The following is a 21,544-nucleotide window of genomic DNA, read 5'->3' as shown; positions in this document are numbered from 1 at the left end:
TTTTCTGTTTATATTCCTTAATTTTTATTTTTTAAAAGATGTTTTCATTCAATGAAACAGTAACTACATTATTATTTGTTTTATTTATCTCAGTACAAATATATCACCTGGAGATATTCAAAAAATGGAAACAACTAAAGATTGTAAGAAAGCTGTCACAGTTTGGTCTCAAAAAGGCATCATTCTATACTGGATGCAACTCGTGAATTTATCAACAGTCAAAAAGAAACAGTCAGTGTCAAGTGTTGGTAGATATTTGGATTTGTCAATTCACGATCCTGGTGACTATGTTGGGTCATCACTGAACAAAGTTACAAGTTTGTGTTGGTCACCATTGTCCCAGGCTCCTGGCAAAACCTGTGTTCTTTATACCACAGTATGCCCTGTTGGTTACAGTGGTAGTCGAGTATCTATATTCAACCTTGAAGCTTCATCTAGTCAAGATGTAAGTTCCAGTGTTCTTCTTATTTTTCTTTTTTTTTTAAATATATAAATCGCTCATTATCCCAGTATTGTTTACAAAATATAACATTGGACTTAAAGTGACAAAATAATCACAAACAAATTAAATTTAAACAAAAATGAATATAACAACTTCAAAAAAGAACAAAATACCATGCTTGGTATTTCGTTCTTTTTTGAAGTTGCTATATTCATTTTTGTTTATTACTTTTTGATGTCTTTCTTTGAGGTTTTGATTTAGGAAGTGGCAAGATTAATTATGTCAGTGCTTCAAAGCTATATGTATATACAATGCAGCTCACATATAACGGCCTTAGTTGATCCCTGTTCTACGGCCGATATGATTCAGATGCCATGCATGGCTATAACAGGGAAATATTTCGTGGAACAGGGCTACAACGGGGGTGTGAGTTGCACAGATAGTACCCAATTGAGAAAAACACATACTCAAGAAGAAAAGAAGAAGGCACACAGGACACACACAGCTTATAGGGAATGGAGATGAAGTGGGAGTGGGCGAATTGCGGTTATTGTGTGTACTATTGACATTTCTTTGTGTATTTTGTTTATCCAAGACAAACGGCTATTGAGTAGAATGTGACTGACTGATCAGCATGTTGATACACTTAGGCTTAATATGTTACGCATATAGCAAGGGGTGTGCGACTTGTGACTGATTAGGTATCTATCTATGCCCAATGAGAAGTGAGATGGTGATGAGCTCTCTGTGAAGCTTCGGCTAAGACTGTGCGCTACTTGAGTTTTGAAGTGCACTTAGTGGCTGTCAGTGATATGGTTGGAATAGGTGGAAAGCAGAGAAAAGGAGGATGGTAGAATTAACAGTTGCATTGTTCCAACCCATCTTGTGTCCTGAAAAAAAGGGGATGAGGTATGATGATTTGGGGGGGGGGGGGGGAAGAGAGTTACAGGAATGTCGCCTGATTTATTTACATAGGTTAGATAACTCGAAATGGTTGGGTACCTATTGTTTTCGTTTTTTATTTGCCACAGAATTGCTTCCCTTCAAATTCCATATGCATGGATATAACAGGACTCTGCGGGGATCTTTTGCTAGTTCCACTATCCCTGTTGTATCCGAGTTCCACTGTGTTATTTACTCCTTTGTAACTTTTTCATTGTTTTGGTTTTTCTTATTTAAGGCTCACATGTTTAGTTTTGATCTTGGAAAACATTCAGTATGGTCCTGTGCATGGAACAAGCATCGATCTCGATTTAGTGTTGGTTGTGAGAGAAAGACTCATGTGATAGACATTTATTCAAGGCAGAAATGGACATACTTAACACAAAATAGTGATTCTCTTGCTCAACTTTTCTCACATTCAGTAAGTAGATTATATATGTATGCACAGGTAAAAAGCGGTTGTTGGTATCTAGAGTAAAATTTCATAAATGCCACTTTATTATGGTATAAACAATAGTGTGATTTAGCAGAGAAAGTTTTCCTTTTATTTATGCACAAGTGAGTAAAAACGTTTGTTGAAGTAACAAAGTTAAATGTTGAAGTTTAATTACTTTTAGAACATTTTTTGAGATTCTGATTTGTCACTAATCTTTAAAAAAAGTATTTTGCACACAGTTTTTTTTTTTTTCTTCATCTAGTAGGTCTCAGAGATCTGATGGAAAATAATTTGTCCAATCAAAAGGATGGCAAGCAATTGATACTCTCCATTGAAAATCTTACTTGTAATTTCAAACATTTACAGCTCGACTTTTATAATTAATAATTGGAATGTTAAAAGTTTGGATTACAATTTTACAGAGATATCTGATTGAATAAATAGGAAAAAAAATATTCTTAGGATTATTTTTGGAATTATGAGAATTTTTCATAATGTTGGCCATAATATACAGATTTTAATCGTGTGATCAATGCATTGCTCAAATAAAAATTATATTTGAAAGACGTGGCTCATATATCCTCAGAATCCACATTTATTGTATTCTGGAACAAGGAGTGGCTTTGTCCTCACAATTGACCTGCGAGCTCCTTATCACAGTCATGATCCTGTTGCAAAGTTCAACCACAAGCATTCTGTGGTCTGTCTTAGATCTCTTATGGATGAAAATTATTTGATGGCAAGCGATTATTCTGGTTTGGTAAGCACAATTATTGTCAAAAATTCACCATAGATAACCTTAGAGAGGGATTTGTGAAGTGAAATTTAGAAAGCAATATAAAAGAAAAGCAGTGGATTGAAAATACAATGTAACCTCTCAATATTGTTATATCGTTAACTTAATGACTATTAAATTAATGATTACCATTCATTTTATTGGCATCTTGTTATACCTACAATTTTGCCAAGATCCCAAACATTAAGAAGGTCTTATATATTAGCTACTATTAACGATTTCGGTTATTGTTTTTTTTTTATTTTTTATTTTTTAAAAATTTTTTTTAACCTCAGGAATGGGAGACACCCAATGTTTGTCGTTGCTTTGCCAATTTAGAATTATTTCTGTCTTTTAAATACGACAATAAACAGGTATAGGTATATTGACCTTTAAAAAAAAACAAATTAAAAAAAAAAACAACAACAAAAATTTTTTATTTGATATCGATCATAATATTAGTAATAATAATAAAAATAATAATAATAATAATAATAATAATAATAATAATAATAATAATAATAATAATAATAATAACAATAATAACAATAATAATGATAATAATAACAACAACAACAATAATAATAATAATAATAATAATAATAATAATAATAATAATAATAATAATAATAATAATAATAATGAGGATGGAATTATCAATCCAGTATAAATGTATTAGATTCAATGCTTAAAATGTTATTCCCAGATCCAGCAGTAACACGGGTATGTTTGTCAAATCTGGAGTGTTTTTTATGAGATATAGATATTCTTATGTTTTGAATTCAAACAATAATTGCTGTGCATGTGAGTGTGTGTGCGCCCGCATGCACACTTTTTTGTGTAAGTATTTGTTGAGAGGGTGGGGAGTGCCTTCAGAGCAGCGGTGAAGTAAAATTAAAACATTGAATTTGATTCTTTTTTCAACAGGTAACCAGTACAGTTGATAAAGAGGCGGTGTCCAATTGTCGTTATTATTTTATTATGATTTTCCAATGGGGATCAATGTTTATTGCTCTGACAGAATGTTCATTGAATTACAGTGGAACCTCCCGATTACGACACCTCTGAATAGTGACAACCTCCTGATAACGACATTGACCCCTGGTCCGATTTTTTTTTTCTATTTAAGATCAGTAAAAAAAACCCTCCAAATAATGACGCACTTTTTGATAAAACCTCCGAATAACGACATCATTTTGGCGATTTTCGGCAGTTTTCATAGATATCTGATACTAAAAATACCGAGTATGGGTACTCAAAGTTTATCATAACGATTCCTGCTTGAACCAATGAGAACGCAGCTTTTGAAACCAATGAGAACGCAGCTTTTATCACCATTCATCATCATCCATCGTGGCTTGTACTCTTGAGTACGTTACCGGTCAGCTGTCTCCATGAATCACGATCCTCTTTGGTGCACATGAAATCTGTGTTGCTTTTTAAGTCATATTTGGCCATTCTTAGGTTATTTAGATAAGACATTCTTTGTCTTCCTCTAGCTCTCTTTCCTTCGATCATCCCAGATGTTACCAACTTTTCTATTCCGTCTCTTCTCCACACATGTCCCAGAAACCGTAACTGCCTCTTTCTGATGTTATCGATCAGTATTCTTCTCTTTCTCACCCTCTCCAACACTTCCTCGTTCGTACACCTGTCTGTCCATGATAACCTCAACATTCTTCTATACACCCACATCTCAAATGCCTCTAAACTATTCCAAGCGCAGATTGTAATAGTGACCACAGACCTGTCAAGGCCATGCTAAAAATAAAACTTAAACAAATAAAGAAAAAGAAAGTGGAATCAAAACTTACCACGCCCACTTTGTCCACCATCTTGGAAACCTCTAAATAACGACACCTCCGGATAATGACATAAAAACTCGGTCCCATGGCATGTTGTTATCGGGAGGTTCCACTGTAGTTCTTATTAAACAAATTGTTAGTTATGCCTACCTTTGCATTAAAAAAAATATTAATAGAAGTTAAATCATTAGGCATACCAGGGATGCTCAGAAGAAAATGACAACCATATATCTAAAGATAATGGAGGGTCACCATATGCAATTTAAAAAAATACTGTTGGAGGTAAATAAACAGCATCAAATAATCTCCACAAAAGCTATGTAGTGATAATGTGCAAGCTAGAACCGTTCCCTTCCTTTACAGAAGACAGACCTGATTCGAAAAAGGAATATGATGATGATGATGGCAATGGTGATAGGTAATGGTATTTATATACGGAGGTGGGCTGATATATTAGTACCATTTGCCCATAAATCAAAAAATATTTCATGTACATTCATGAAAATTCACTCACGCAATCTCAAGCCATACTTCTACACTCATGTGCAACAACTAATTCATGTGACGTCATTTGGGCTCATAATTGAGTGACATCACAACCTAACTAAGACAACACGGTTGAGAAAATGGTGTCACATAATGAACCTCTTGTCAAACAGCGCTCTGTTATTGAATTTCTAACAACAGCAAACATCTATCAAAGAAGGAAGGCTGTTTATGGTGATATGTATATTACTGATGGTGCTGTTCAAAAATGGGTTAGAATTTTCAAAGATGTTCCAACAGAGACAAAAGTGTTTGATCGCAAGTGACCAGGTATGGCTTCTGCATCTGATATGTGTAATAAAGGAGTAGTTGACTGTTTAATAAGGGCAAAACAAATAGACATCGCTGATGAAGTTGGGATTTCAAAAAGAACAACTACACCATATCGTGACATCTCTTTTGGGTTACAGTGAAGTCTCAGCATGATGGGTCTCAAGGCAGCTAACTTCAGAAATGAGAGTTCAGAGAAACGACATTTGTATCCAACATTTGAAAGGAGATGACAAGGAAAGAGAAACTTTTCTGCAGAAAATTGTGACTGGTGATGGATCTGGGTCTGCAACTATGACCCGGAAACCGAAGTGCAGTCAGTGGAGTACAGGCATAAACCTTCTTCAAGCCCAAGGAAATTCAAAGTCATTGTCTCTGTGAGAAAGTACTTGTTTATCATTTTCTAGGAGATAAAGGGCATAGTTCACATGGAATTTCTTGAACAAGGGCAAACAGTGATCACTGAACAATATGTTTCAACTCTACGATCCCTCAAAAATAGATTCGCACTGGTTTGAGGTGGTAGAGATTTGATATTGCAACATGACATTGTGCAACCACACATTAATCGTCAATCCCAGGGCGTATTAATTCGGTTCAAATTTTCGACCTTACAGCACCCAGCATATAGTCCGGATCTTGTCCCATCTGACTATTTCTTGTCCCCAGAGCGCAAGAAATATCTGAAAGGAAACCGTAACAACAATGATTTGGTGGTAGAGGCAGATGTTCGTCGATAGTGCTAAGCAAAACACCGGGATTCTTTTCTGACAGCATGCACCAACAAGTTTGTGTTGGCAGCTCTGTGTTGCTGGGATTCTAAGCTTTCTTTTCATGTATTAAGTTTGTGTGTGCTATTAAAAACAAACATAACAAAACAATGTTTATATATCAGCTTGCCCTTGTCTTTATTTTTTAAAACTCCAATTAATACCTTTTTCATTATTTTATGCAACAGATAAGAACTTGGGACTTAAGGTTTCAAAAGACTGTAAAGAGATTTACTGGTTTAGTTAACTCCCATTACCAGCTGCCTTTTTACATAGATGACACAGAAAAGTTTGTTTATGCAAGTAAGTCATTTGTAACCTTACCTTAATCTTTGATATTCTCTATTTATTATTTTGATATTGTCTTTGTCAGTTTTGTTATTGAAACATTTCGTTTTTTTTCTAATGCAATTAGTCTTGTCTTTTAAAAAAATTTTTTTTTTTTTAATTATGGCCTTTGACCTTTTCTTACATCTTGTAACTGTTCATATGAATTTGGGCCTCTAACTTCAACAATGATTTGGATTGCTGAAATTTGCAATGTTAACTTTGTGTGTGCATGTATGTGTTTGTGTGATTGTGTCTGTGTGTTGGTTGTTTCTATTGGTTATTATGATTCATCTTTAGATGTGGAAGATGGTTCAATGCCAGAAAGAACTTCGTCCAACACTTTCAAAATAAATTTGTTGTTTACAAAGAGAACCGAAAACAGGTCATAAAAAAGAGTTAAATATTAGGTGTTGTGGGATAGTCCCGATTCGGCAATCTTAGTAAAATTTAAAGAAATATTTTTAATGGACTGTTTATATGTATGGAAATGATCCTTGCAGGACCAGGATTATGCTTTTTAGATTAGCAAATTAAAACTGAAAACTGAAAAATCTCTTAATCTAGATAATGTCATATAATAATATTCCAAACATTCTGCTTTTCTGGGTCATGACGGTTTGTGCATTAGGGTGTCCCGTTATAGCTCTTTGAAAAGTTGGCCGATATGAATCCATTTATTGAAAGCAGGATTGTTAAATATTTTATCACAATGTATTAAAAAATGCAGTTTACAATTATAAAACGTTAAAAAGAAGAAGACCCCCCCCCCCAGCCACCACCCGGGGAATAAAACAGTTTAATTTGATACAAAGAAAGAGCTGAAAATGTTCACTATGCGAACTACACCCTCATCTGACTTGCTCATTATAACTGAATGTTACCACAGGTGGAAATGAGGTTTTTAACTGATCTTCCTATCCACCCAGCACTTGCTGGGTCTGTTAGATCTAGTGGTTAGTATTTCGCCCTAGACTAGCACTTTATCTAAAGAGTAGCAAGCAATTGTTAGAATCCATTTGGTACTACAGAAACCAAAATAAATTCTAGTTCCATCAACCTCATGATTCTGAGGGATTACTTTACTGGTAGTGTGCTATTAATTTTATTTTCATTTGAGAATTGATTTTACTCAAGGACATGCTGCTCAACATCTGTATCGATTATTACAAAAAAGATGCTCATGGTACCAAATAAATTGCCTAACATAATTTGTTTTTGATATATTATTTTACAATTTGTTGAGTATTGATAATAAGGAATTCCTCATAAATATTAAAATTTATAACATCCTCTCAACAGCTGGCTCAGATGGATATTGCAAGATTTGGGATGCCAAAGATGAGTTTCTCCTCAAGAGTATTGCACCCCCACTGTCTATACATTCAGTGGACAGTTTACCTGTTTCTCATTTGTCAGAGAAATGGGCTGGATGTCAAGGAAACTTTGGTCTTGTAACAGCCATGGCCAACAAATTCTTTCTGTATTGTTAATTAAACATTACCCATAAATTAAATAGAATATGCCAAAATTTTTAAATTTTTTTAAAATGGGATTTTTTCTTTTGTTTTTTTTTGTTGTTTTTTTTTTTTCAATTTAGAAGTTTAATAAATTGATTTTTTATGAACAATGAACCTCTTGTCAACTAAGTCTCAAAATGTGCATTGTTTCATGATATAAAGATTGTCTAACATTGGCACAATATATTATAAAAAGATTTGGAACTTGAGCTCGACTAGGGCGTTTTCTTATTACAACTAAAATGAAAACATCTCTCCATACTCCCAGCACTCCACAATAATACCATTTTAAAAATATAGATTGGAAGATCTTGTCATAGTTTGACACCTGTCAAACATTAAACTATGACAGGGGTTTTAACCGTCTCTCCTGTCACCTTCTGAAAACAAAGAAGCACAAAAATTTGATATCGAGCTTTGCTGCTAAAATAAATAGTGGCAACAAGCAATGACCAAATTATTTGTGGAAGGCCATACTTTCATCAAACAACACAAGATCGATAGCAGGGACCCTTCTTTTTTTTTTTTTCCAGTCTGAGCAAATATATCAGTGGTGTTCGTGTAGGTAGGGAGAGATAGAGAAAGGGAATGAGTGAAGGGGATTATAGAGCCCTGGAATGAGCTTTGGTTCAAAAGTTTTTAAATTGAATCAACACACAGCTAAGTAGAAACAAAAGTTTGCAGACTCTTCAAAAAATGTAAATTTTGCATTGCAGAGTGTGTCAAATTTTGCATTTGCAATGTAGCCACACGAATGAAAGAGAACCACAGGGACATTATAGTGAATTATTCTTTATTCAAACTGTGTTGTAACAAATATCAACATATAAAAAATATGATCTTTAATGGAATATTTTCAATTATTATAATTTGTGACAGTAGTGTAATAAATATACATGTTTAAATATACATTTACTTCTTTGAAAAGACTAAGTGAGCATTATTTTAAATAGCAATTCCACCACCACCCCCTCCATGAAAAGAGAGGAAAACAACACATAGCTGCAAGGTGGGTAAGGTTGAAGTCGCAATGAAGTGAAAGTGTCACATACATAACAATAGATTTTCATCTTAAAAATCCAAGCACCTTCTTAGTCTTAGTCTCATACAAATGAATACTGACAGCCATTTCGTACAAGTTCTTGTTCAAATTGCACAGTTTTTCATTCTATTACTCACTTGCAAGATGGGAATTCATTATGCCAAAAGCGAAAAATAAAAAATATGACAATTAAGATGATGATGATGGTGATGGTGGTTATATATTATTGGCAAGATTCTCCATAAGTACAGTAGCTCAAAACTACATTTACCTAAAATTTTAAGGCGATGAGAGGAATCTAAATATGTTTTGAATTAAGATGATATTCCTGCATCTATTCTTTTTAAAAATAGCGATGCGGGTCAGAATTGTTCCATACAACCCATGTTAAATTTTTGCCAAAGAGCACAGAATTACTGGCAAATATAAAAATTATAAAACTATTTTTTACAGATTGATATAAAAGTAACTCGAAACCATTTTTAAATTAAGGGTAATTTCATCACCTATTGACTCACATGATTATTTAGGAATTATGTTCGGGTGTAATTATCAGTCATTTGATGTTGAGAATCGTCATTTATTGCTAGATTCATTTGCCCTCACCTACAGATTTTATTACCATACAGATTTTGATCGTTGATGGCTCAAAAGATTTGTCCCCATCTATGTTTACACCAATACAGTAGTATAATAAATAAAGTAGATGAGCCATGCTCATAATAGCTTTTATTTCCCTGCAAATATTGCAGGTTCTTCACTAGTATGACTAGAAAATAATAGTACATTAAAAAACAAAAACAAGAGTACTTTTTATTTCTTTGAAGGGAATGTCTCAGTTTCTTTGCGCTCTTATTTATACTAATATTATAATAAGTATGAAAATTGTCTCCATTTAAAAGTAGAAATCAATAAGGCTTAGTGAATCTTAAACGATCAACTCGATAGAGCTTTCTCTCTCTTCTCTCTTTCTGTCTCTCTCTCTCTCTCTCTCTCTCTCTCTCTCTCTCTCTCTCTCTCTCTCTCTCTCTCTCTCTCTCTCTCTCTCGCTAAAGTTACTGCTCAACTCAATGGGATCATGAATATGGTCATAAAGTGTGATGAAAATTGAGTCCTACACAAGAGTTGTTTCATTGTTTTAACATCTGCGTTTGTCACTGCCGCGAATATTGGTGAATCCACAATCTTTCCGTGAATTTTTGCATTTTTCAGAATAAGACAAGCAAAAAAATAACAAATAAAGGAAGGCAATGTTTTCACTGTAACAAGTAAAATAATTGCGCAGCTATTTCCAATCTTTTATTCAGGTTTAGGTCAAATGAGTTGAAATGGCTTTTAATCCTCTTCAGACCATCTGAAATACATCAGGTCTTTGTCTTCTCAAGTGATTCAGAAATCAGGATCTATGTAAAGACAAAACATACAGCCGCACTGGACTGATACTAGACAGCCATTTTACACAACAACCATTCTCAAATCACTGCTGGTCAATTTGATTTAAAATCAGCTTTCTATCTGTAATATACCTATCTTCAATATTCTTCTACATCTATCCAATCAGTCTCGTGTTCTCTTCTAATCTGTGTTTGTGACATATTTTACTATGTAATATATTTTTTTCAGCAATATGGTCACCAATCAATCGTATTTATGGTATCATTTTGAAGGCAAATCATTTACATTCAACTTTTACTGTCATTATTCCAAATAAAAGCACTTTTTTTTCATAAGAAAATGAATTATTATTTTTGTCAACAAAAAAAAAAAACATCCAAAAAACAAACTTTCAAATACACTTTTTAAGTGTGGTACAAAGAACAAATTAAAAGATATTGGGGAAATGGCTATAAGATTTTTAAATACAATTTTTAAAATATACTTTTAGTCATTTTTATTAATTAAAGCAAACTAGACCACTTCCAAGGAGATGCGAATGAATGAATTTTATGTAAGTAATTTGGAGATCAATGTTGTAAATGCTTACCACTTTTAATTTAAGTATATTCATAGGAATTGACTTGACTTACTTGACTTAGATGCCTTTCGCGTCTCGACCGAAAGATCGGGTCGCCTTGGCTGTTTCCAGTATTTCCTGTGTGAGGTGTCTCCAATATTGCCGGTCCTCTGCTAGGGTTCTCAGATTTTCAAGGTCCCCTGCCGTTATGAGACTAATGCTTTGTCCAAGTGTTGTGAGGTTTTTGTTTAGGATCACAGGGAGTGTTGTGATCGGTCTTCCTCTGAAAAGGTTCCCGTGTTTTTGGAAGTATCCCGACATGGCTTGGTTTGCTGGTATGTTTTTGTCCCTGCGTAGTATGTGACCGAAAAGTTGCCATCGTTGTTGTAAAATGTCAAGGGAGATTGGTCTTTCTTTTGTGATCTTATAGAGTGATTCATTTGAGATCTTTTTGGGGTATTTGATGTCCAGTACCCTTCTTAGCTGTGTGCGATGGAAGGCATCCAGATGTTCTTCTTCGGATTTTGTCAACGCCCAAGTGCCGCAGTTATACAGAAGTACCGGTTTTACAAGAGCATGGTACAGTTTCAGTTTGGTTTTTCTCTTTATTTTGTCACCTCTAATCCATACATTGGTGAGTTTACTGAGTGCGGCGTTTGATAGCTGTTTTCTTCTTTGTACATCCTCGGTGTCTCCAATTAGTGAGCCGACTTTCTTTGTTCTTTTCCATTCCTCTTTGTTCCTCGATATTGTTGTAAATTCGATTTTATTGGCATTGACTTGGAGGTTATATTTCATGAGGGTATTTTGTATGATGTCTATATTTGCTGGTGTTGATCCAATAAAATCGACATCATCTGCATAGGCGATTTCTCTAGGGATTGCATTCTCAATATGAGTCGTTGGTTTTGGAATGACTTTTCGAACTTCTTTCAGAGCGTGTTCTAAGTATATTGTGAACAGAATCGGGCTCAGACTATCTCCTTGGGGGGTCCCGATGTTACTTTCGAACTGCGTCTGTTTTGTGGCCCCGTATATCCTTGGTTGTATCTTTGTGTTGCTGAGGAGAAATCGGATTATTCGGAGCTCGTCTTCGTCTACTATTTCTGTTAATATCTCCAAAGTTTTCCTCTGTCGATCGTATCAAAGGCTGCGGACATATCGATTCCGGTTATTGTTATGGATATGTTTTCTTTGAGTGCCTTTGCTGCCAACCATTTATGTGTCCATACAACGTCCGATGTGCTTCGGTCTTGGCGAAACCCGCTTTGGCTATGTGATAGATTGCGGACAACATGGCTGACACCTGTTGACATTGAGCTTCGGCTCAGTGGATAGTCTTATGTTTCTATTTATTCACTGTGTGGAATCTTTAATTTTTACCATAGGAATTCAATTTCATTATATTTTTAACAGAAATAACTGGGCGGAAAATGTATGAAACATTTACAAGAAATAGATATATTCTAAACGCAATCCAGCCATATAATTTAAAACAAAATTTCAATGCCATTACATGACTATTTATTTAAACTTAAACAGATAACAATGAAACTTTAAACGTTAAAATTGTATACTAAATGCTTATGATAAAGACACTTTATCCACGTAACATTTAGTTCACAAACGTGGAATATGTGATTTTACATGAGTATATTAAAAGGTTGAATACAACTGCATGAATTGGAACAAAAAGAAAAGCTGTATCTTCTCATCCGTCCCCCCCCCCCCCACACAAAAAAAAACAAAAAACAAATTCCAATAAATAAATACGGTGGTAAAATCAGTCAGAGGATCCTTCACAAATGTGTATCAGTAAACACTGTCTGTTCCTTTGTGTAACTGTAGGTTTGACCACTCCTGGTGTCGTCATCATCAGTGTCATCATCAAGGCTGTCAAACTGTAAGAAAGAAAAAAAAAGCAAATTAAGTTAATAATAAAGCACTATTATATGCTTAAAAATAGAATAACCACAAGTTAATACAAACCCTTTGCACAAAAGCCCCATACATCTCCCATTTTTTTTGGGGGGGGGGGGGGGGGGAGTTTTAAAAAAATTCACGCAAATTTAAAAAGCAGTTACTCAACATATGCAACACGTGAGAAATAAAAAAAAGAAACAGTCCTTCAGAGCCCAAAGACCAATGAAGCCTAAGTTTAATATCTTTTCTGTGGTGTGAAACAGTATAAATTGCAGGGGACACTCGTCAGTCACAACTGCTTTCTACCAGATCTAAACTCAATCAGGATGTAACAGTTACAGTTCGCGGGTGGTTGGATGGGAGCATCACCCTTGAATCATATACCTATGATGTTCGCATGGGTGTACGATCCGATAGTGATGTCGTTTCTTCTTCTCTTTACTAGCCTATCCTGCTCCTTTGGTTTGTGATTGTATTTTTGACAGGGGATATTTTTTTTCTGTAAATCTTCTGCCTGTTTGTTCTTCGTTATTTATAATTTAGCTTATATCTTTAGGTTATGATTTTGATTTAAATTTGTACTATTTTTGTTAGATTGCTTGTTTTTTTTGTTTCAGCGGTCTCTCATATAACCTCAATTGTGTTGGAAGAGACCTAAAGCAACAAACAAACAAACAAAAAAAGTTACAGTTCATTGCAGTGAGTTGCAGAAGGGTTGGGGGACTCCTCATATGAAAATGTGATGACCAATCATTTCTTTTATGGTTCGGATAAGTAAGTAAATGACTGGTTTGGATAAGTTTTATGTAAAAAAATTACGGCACTACAGTACAGTACTTGCTGAATTCTAACACGCTAAATTTCCAGCATGCTCTGCAATATGGCATGCTCAGATTCTAACATGCTTTTTTGTTTCTATCAGGAGTGTGTTAGAATCCAGTGCAAAAATGGAGTCTTTGTTGGCATGCTGGATAATACCATTGCTTTTTGAGTAGTTTCCTTATCTTTGAACATTTTAAAACCAATAAATACATAGTCAAATTCGAAACTATGAACATTGTAATCTACTCATAGGAACTCAACTCACAAGTCCACTATCAAAATGCCTATCCCAACTGAACTCTGGGTCGTCTCGGAGTTTTCCAACTGACATTCTCGACAGCTTGTCTGAGGACATGCGACTGAGGTCTCCATCTTGGGAGAATGCAGGATTTATTATTCCAAAACCAGGCCCTTGATAAAAATTATCTCTTCCTCTTAGGCCTTCTCTTGATAGCCCCTGGCAAAAGAAGACAATGTAATTCAAATCAGTACTTAGAATTGGACAAATTAAAAAGAGAATTCATAACAATTGCAAGTCACTGAAATACAGTCAGTTAAGGGTTGTTGTTTAATCTTATAAAAGCTGACTTCTCATTTACTAAACTGAATATTATTATTATTATTATTATTATCATCATCATCATCATCATCATCATCATCATCATCATCATCACCATCATCATCATCATCATCATCATCGTATTATAATGATGATGAGGATAATAGTAATAATAATAATAATAATAATAATAATAATAATAATAATAATAATAATAATAATAATAATAATAATAATGGCAAAGCTAAAACTAAAAAGGACAATTTTGTAACCCACCAGTCTCAATAAAATTGCTGTACATGACAAAGGAATTGCTAGATTTTGTTACTCCAAATCTGATTGCCTAGATTGTATTTTATTTACCTTTCTTTGGCACTAATCTATCGATATCTCTATGAAACCATTAAATTATTTGTTAATACAGTTAAGAGAATATTATTATTATTGTCTCCCGTTTGATAAAGAGGTCTTGATACTTTAAGTTGGAATTTAAATCAATCTCACATTTGCATCAAGGACCCTTCCATCCCTTGAATCAATCACATAAAGATCTCTCTTTAGTTTGGTTTGTTGTTGTTGAGGTAAAGGCATCCTTTCCCTGATGTATGGTTCTCTGGGCCCGGACTTTCTTAGGCAATAAGCAATGATTGCGAACAGTATCAACAGGGCTAGAATACACATAAGGATGATAAACCAAACTTCTTCGTACACCTCTGTGCTTGATGAAGACGAGGCAGGCAATGGAACAGGGGTGGGAGGTGAAGGTGTTGTACCTAGGGTGAGATTAAAAAAAAAATATTGATTCAATATGATTATGAATTGACAGAGCAGTTGTGAACTGGAGTATTATTATCATTATCAAATTATTGACATGATCAAAAAAAAAAGAAAAACCTGTAGTTAGAATGGGCACTGACATTGACTTGCACAACGACCTAATCTGCCATGCAATAACAAAACCCAGTACCTATATGTATAATGATAAAATCTGATTTCACAAGAGAGCTGAAAAAAATATTTTTTTCATAACTGTTCATAAGTCAGATGATATTAATCTGATTTTTAAAACAGCAGGGAGTATTAATATCCATTATATAGAAAGAATTGACAACAGAGAAAGTTGACTGTACTGTAATGAGATTATATTCAGACACAACGTCATAGTGAATACTTGAATAATACGGAGGCAGGCACTGGTGCAAGATGAAAATCTGAAAAGTCGTGTATGAAACAGTTCTAGACAAAGTTAGCAGAGAGAAAAGAATGGGATTTAATTTTTTTCTCTCTCTGCTGACTTTGGCATTGTTTCATACCCTCTTTTCAGATTATCTTGTTCCACTGCCTGATCCTCGCGTCTTCGACCTCTTTCTTTTGTATTCGATGTATGTAACAATGTAGAGCAGAGTTCACAGTAAGAATATGTACTCTTGTGAAGAATACAGGCATTAAACCATCTCAACTAACATGTAACCTCTGATGTAATGGTTGCAGGTTTGAGTGATAATCAAGAGATCTGAGGTTCAATCCCCAATCTAAGTGGGATCGTTTTTTTTCCTTGGATTTTTCTCTGCTAGCTTTGGCACTATTTTAAATACAATTTTTTTTTGTTTTTGATACTGCTTTCTGGAGTGAGTTCAATCTAAATTCCGTTCTCAGCCAATTTTTAAGACATTGTTCATTACAACAAGACCTTATTGATCATGAGATGATTCTTTGTATATGGCGTGTGAGAGGGGGGATGAAAACTAGAATATTTTCTTACTTTTATCACTTTTAAATTCGTTTATTCCTCTAAAAGACCATCGGTTTACTTATTATCCATTTCTTACAGTGCAACTTAATTGTTAGGTTCCCATTTTGTTCTTGCACTCCTACAGTATCCAACTCTGTTTCCATATTAGTATCTATTAATGATACATACATTTTTAATGGATTCCATTATTAAAAAATATGGTCACAATGACAAACACATCAAAGTTTATCAGGACTCGATGTATGCAAAATACTTTTGAATGTTCAAAGTATAGCTCAACTTGGAAGAGTAAAATCATCATCTACCAAAATGGAAACCCCATGAAGACTTTCTCCAATACTTACCAATGTTTCCCACTGCATTGGGATCAAAGACAATAGTTGGAGTCTTAGTCTCTCCATAATCTGTGATCACTTTTATCACGAACTGAATAACTGCAACAAATAAAAGGTGGAACATATACAATAAAAGTCAATTGTAAGATGAGATCAATGGCCGTGTGGAAGGTATAGAAAAGTATTGTGATTTTTCTTAAATTGAAATATTTTATGGAATTGACCTCAAGATTAAGTCTCATATGAAACACCTGACTATTACCATTTTATCCATATCAAGTGGCAAAATCCACTTAAACATTCGATTCATGTCATTAATTGCACTTGATCTAGAAAAAGCGTTAAATTATATGCTGCCTTGTGTCACTTTGTACTACTGACAACTCGTCAGCAACTGAACTCACAAAAGTGAATTGGTTTTTGAAAACGACGGATCAGTGATCAAATGATCAAACAGTCACTTACTATGTCATTTATAACAAAATGATACAATTCACATATTTTATCAGTTACAACCCTTGAAAATTTATCTGAATGCAAAAATAAAGTCTGCCTATAATGTTGTGTCAAATGAGCAGACATGAGATCAAATGTAATGAAGTGCTCAAATGTCATTATAGTTTAATGTTAACGCTATGTAAATGCATTGCAAATTTATTGGTGAAAAGCTCATCATAATAATATTTTTTCCTTCAAACTAATGTATACTTATAGAACAAAATCATGTAAAAACTACACTTACTTTGATTTTCTCTTCTATCCACTGAATGTTCAAAACTAAGTCCACGGAAAACAATGTTTCCATCCGCTGTGAGAATAAATTCCTTAAGACGACCGTTTAGCTGGAACGTCTTGGACCAAGATATCACAGCCAATGACCCATTCTTTGCCATTCTTGGAAAGTTGATGTAAACTGGGCCTGAAGGACAATGCAGATAATAGTGATGTTTTCTCAGTCAAGTGACAAAGTTAATAATAAAGCACTATTATATGGTTAAACATAGAATAAACATCAGGCACAAAAGCCCCATGCATCTCACATTTTGGAAAGAGCAGTTACTCAACATGCAAATAGAAAAATAAATAGTCCTTCAGCGCCCAAAGACCAATGAAGCCTAAGTTTAATATCTTTTCTGTGGTGTGAAACATTATCAATTGCAGGGGACACTCGTCAGTCACAACTACCAGATCTAAACTCGATCAGGATGTAACTGTTCATTGCAGTGAGTTGCGGAAGGAATGGGGGGGGGGGGGGGGGGGGGGCTCATCATATAAAAATGCGATGACCAATCATTTCTTTCATGTAAAAAATTACAGCAATACTGTACAGTACTTGCCGGATTCTAGCACGCTAAATTTCCAGCATGCTGTGCAATATTACACGATGTAGCTGGGTGACCGAATATATTGAATGTTAACATGCTTTTTTGTTTCTATCAGGAGTGTGCTAGAATCCAGCGAGTGCTGTACTGGTTTGAATAGAAACCCAAAGTGTAATTATTTTATTTCTCCCCTTTTCATTTACCAAAATGGAAACCCCATGAAGACTTTCTCCAATACTGGATTTCCTCAAACCGCCTCTTAACTGGACATGGCAGAACTGCATCAAATATGTGCAAATGGAAACTTGGAAACAGTGATACCTGCCAGAAATGTCAGGCAGCCCCAGAGACCAGCGATCACATCGTCCTCCACTGTCCAGTCACTAAACTAGAAGGTGGCTACAAAACCATCCTTAGGGCGGAGGAAGACTTTAGAAGCTGGGTTGACGAAATACATTTGGAGGTGTAGCCATACGCTACTACTACTACTACATTTACCATATACCATTGACTATGTATGTGACAGAGATAAGAGATACTACTTGGGAGTGGGAGATCTATAACTATAATGCATACCTGACTGAGTTGTCTCTGCTCGCACCCATTCCAGGAAATCAACACCGCCTTTGTCATTGAAGGCTTGAACTTTAAACTCATAAGCTGTATAAGGGCTTAGAGAGTCATAGTCATACTCCATGAAGTTTCCAACATCAGTGAAAATAGTCTCAGCATCACCTATAATACAAGGCTCTTCATATCGTTGAAATGCTTTAGGGCAGGCTGTTCGCATGTAAACTTCATATCTGTGGTGAAAACGAGATTTTGTTTTTTATAATCGAAGGCTTCATAGAAGAAATAATCGAAGTCTTCATAGAAGAAAAGAAACTTTAGGAGTAAATAAAGTTGTCCAGGTGAGATAGGAAGAAAAGGATTTTAAATCTAGTTTTTGCTTCATGGATTGTGCTTACTCTTTAAATGGGCATCTCTTACAATCAACTTTCTTTCTTATTTAGCATTAGAAACATCCTTATGACTTCTAATTGAATACAGAAGGTAAGAAAAAAATTCCAGTTAAAAGTAATAAGTTAGTCGTGGGCCACCAGGTCTCCTTCTTAGACATGACAATTTTTCGTCGTTTTAATTTTTTTTTGACTAACCACGTAATATTAAAATCCAGGATAAAGAGGAAATGAAGATATTGAAAACGTAAACAAAAATGTGACCCAGTTTGTCCATTTGGTATTATGTTTGGATGAACCAAATAACGAAAATTTGACTTTAACATGAAAGAATTACAATTAGAATTACAAAATTTAAGTTGGTAATTGTTTAATGAACTACATTCAATCTCTTCAATAACATTACAGAATATAACTAAAACTGTATAACTCCGACGTTAAATTTTCAGCATTCTTTTCACCCAGACATAATACAGAATCAAGATAGTTGGTCACAAATAATTTAAATGGCAATATAAAATACTAACAAGAATAGACATATCTCAAACATACAGGACGAGTAGTTCAACCAATTAAATTAAGTACTACTGAGCCCATTGTATAAGAGCTCATTTTAGTAGTACAGTTTATAGATATTTATAGGATTAATGATTTTCATCATCAGATTGAATGAAGAAAACATTCATTAGATAGTCTAAACCCGTCTGGCATTCTAACCTAACATTACAAACATGAATTCGATGAGCAAAATATATTTTATCACCACAATGCAAATTGTTTGCATAAATATATGTATGTATGTACGTTGTATGTGTGTATGTATGTATTTATTTATGTATGTATGTGTGTGTATGTATGTATGCAGGTAGGTACATAGGTAGTTAGGTATGTATGTACGTATGTAAGTAGGTGTGTGTATGTGTGTGCGTGCATGAGTGAATGTATGTGTACATAGGTGGGTATTCTTATAACGAAAGTTATCAAATTATCAGTACCATTCGTGTATTATACATTTACAATAAAGGCAGAATTAAGAAAAATAATGTCATCTCCCTTTTGTCCAACACACCAGGACAATGTGTTACTAAAAATGATGAATTTATCAGTTACCTTAAAATTTTTCCATTTGGATTGGCAGCTTCACGCCATTTTAATTGAACAGTGGTGTTTGTTATTTGACTAACAACGACGGGAGCTAATCCATTAGGCTTTGCGCTGTCTGTCATTGTAGTTCTCCCCAAGCTTTCACCGCAACCAACAGCTGTGCAAACTTGTGATTTTAAGACATATGTGGTAAAGGGGAGGAGAGGAGATGATAAACCGACGGTCTGCTTCATTGAAGGTGATGATGAATACTGTGAAATGCAAAATAATAAATCTTGGTTAAGGTCATTAGCAGTTGCACAAAAGTAATGTTAATATTGTCAAAATGATTATCTTCCGACATGTAATTGACAACGGTCATATACAAAATCCTGATTTTAGCTAGAAGAAAATCAATGGTTTTATGAGCTTTCGCTTCAAATAGCTGTTATTCACTTATCAACAATGTCCTTATATATTACTTTTTTTAAAAACTTCTCTTAAGAACTTTAAGTTTTCAATTCTAAACACAAATTTATTGCTCAACCAAGCGAAAACTTTAAAAATTCAGCACATACCACAGTATCATTGACTAAAACTCTATATATCTGCACAATTCCGTTGGGTGATTTTGGAGGTTTTGCTTCTACTGTGATTGTTGTGGATGTTGTAGCCTGAAAAGGAAATACAGATGTAAAATCATCTCATATTTATTTAAAAAGGAATCGCTGTAAACATTGAAGTAGAAATAGTAAAGGTCATGACTTTATGTTATCAATAACCTCTTGTGTGAATTACTGATGAAAGGGGATAATGATGAATATTTGCAAAGGAACTTATCCAACACGTGACCACTATTTTAAGCTGGTTTTCTGGCTGGGTACAACCGAATGCAGAAACTTTTTTCTAAAATTAAAATTCAAAATGATCAGAATGACAGAAGTTGCCTTTTTTCTATTTAAACATATATTCTACAAAAAAAAATACATTAATTTAACTTAAGCTCCTTAATTTATGTGTACTTTACGTTTAATTTTAAACTTCAAGTTCTGACAAATTAACAGTGTTATATTTACTTATGAAAAGTAATATTATTATTCTTACTATTATTTTGAGGGGAGGTATATCTTGAGGAGCATCTTCCTTGGTTTCAACAGCTAGCCATTCACTTCCTGTCCTTCCAACACTGTTAAAGGCTACAATCTGATACTCGTATTGCTTGTATGGTAATAAGTTGGAATCTGTATCAACATAGACAGTCTCACTCCCATTGTAAACCATTTTTGGATCTCCATGTGTTGTACCTGATTGAAAAATAACAGTAATTTACAGATCGGTGTGATTTAGGGGGAACTGAATATGAATTCAAAGTTGAGTGGTACAATTTTTAAGACAAACAAGAAAAGTATTTTGCAAGATGAATTTTTGTGCTACATCATACGCAAATTTCTGAAGTCTTTTTCTGAAACTAAGTAGGAGTAATGATTTCATTTCAACGACTTACTTTTATTTAATAAATTAACAAAGATTACAATTAGAAGAATGATACCCATATGACCTAGTCTTTTAGAAAGCTAAAATACTCTTGCGCAGGGATAAACCAAGAAAGATTTAGACAATGAAGGAAAGTGGGTCCTGATATCTCAGCTACAAGAGCACTCAATTCACATGCAAAGGGACTGAAGAAATCGATCCCCATTGAAGTCGAGATTTTTTTCTGACTCCCCTGTCAACCCAGCAGTGATTGGGTAACTGGATCTCTTGGATCTGGTGGAAAGTACTTTTTGACAGACTAGTGTCATATCAAAAAGGTAGCAAATAATTGTTATTGTCAGTTTCGCGCTATATAAACCCGAAGCTCTGAAAAACTACTACAGTGAATGAATGAAAAAACAAAACTCCAATTGGGAGGGGCATTAAAGCTGATACGAATGAATAGAAATAACAACAAACAAAAAG

At 34.4% G+C, this 21,544-nt stretch overlaps 2 protein-coding genes across 4 annotated transcripts in view; one reads left to right on the top strand and one right to left on the bottom strand.

The window, feature by feature from the left end:
- LOC144962925 (DDB1- and CUL4-associated factor 4-like protein 1) overlaps positions 1-7,937 on the top strand; it is a 21,047-nt gene extending 13,110 nt beyond the window's left edge. For all 3 annotated transcript variants that reach the window (XM_078896330.1, XM_078896332.1, XM_078896331.1), the window contains exons 4-8: positions 94-445; positions 1,623-1,805; positions 2,407-2,580; positions 6,175-6,289; positions 7,616-7,937. In XM_078896330.1, coding sequence (XP_078752456.1) covers positions 94-445; positions 1,623-1,805; positions 2,407-2,580; positions 6,175-6,289; positions 7,616-7,806 — 1,015 coding nt within the window. In that variant the 3' untranslated portion in view covers positions 7,807-7,937. The remainder of the gene's footprint in view (positions 1-93; positions 446-1,622; positions 1,806-2,406; positions 2,581-6,174; positions 6,290-7,615) is intronic.
- Positions 7,938-8,609: 672 nt separating this feature from the next.
- Positions 8,610-21,544, bottom strand: part of LOC144962924 (usherin-like) — a 100,622-nt gene continuing 87,687 nt past the window's right edge. The window contains exons 72-80 of the mRNA XM_078896329.1: positions 20,690-20,889; positions 20,164-20,259; positions 19,613-19,857; positions 18,120-18,346; positions 16,964-17,140; positions 16,231-16,320; positions 14,638-14,906; positions 13,840-14,031; positions 8,610-12,730 (exon numbers count right to left, since the gene is read on the bottom strand). Of these exons, the coding sequence (XP_078752455.1) occupies positions 12,629-12,730; positions 13,840-14,031; positions 14,638-14,906; positions 16,231-16,320; positions 16,964-17,140; positions 18,120-18,346; positions 19,613-19,857; positions 20,164-20,259; positions 20,690-20,889 (1,598 nt within the window). The 3' untranslated portion in view covers positions 8,610-12,628. The remainder of the gene's footprint in view (positions 12,731-13,839; positions 14,032-14,637; positions 14,907-16,230; positions 16,321-16,963; positions 17,141-18,119; positions 18,347-19,612; positions 19,858-20,163; positions 20,260-20,689; positions 20,890-21,544) is intronic.

This window comes from Berghia stephanieae, chromosome 1 (genome assembly GCF_034508935.2).
Source record: "Berghia stephanieae isolate SIO BIC M18660-M18661 chromosome 1, UCSD_Bste_1.3, whole genome shotgun sequence".
Taxonomy (NCBI): domain Eukaryota; kingdom Metazoa; phylum Mollusca; class Gastropoda; order Nudibranchia; family Aeolidiidae; genus Berghia; species Berghia stephanieae.
The sequence above is the reverse complement of the archived record's forward strand: the minus strand, read 5'-3'. Positions and strand labels throughout refer to the sequence as shown.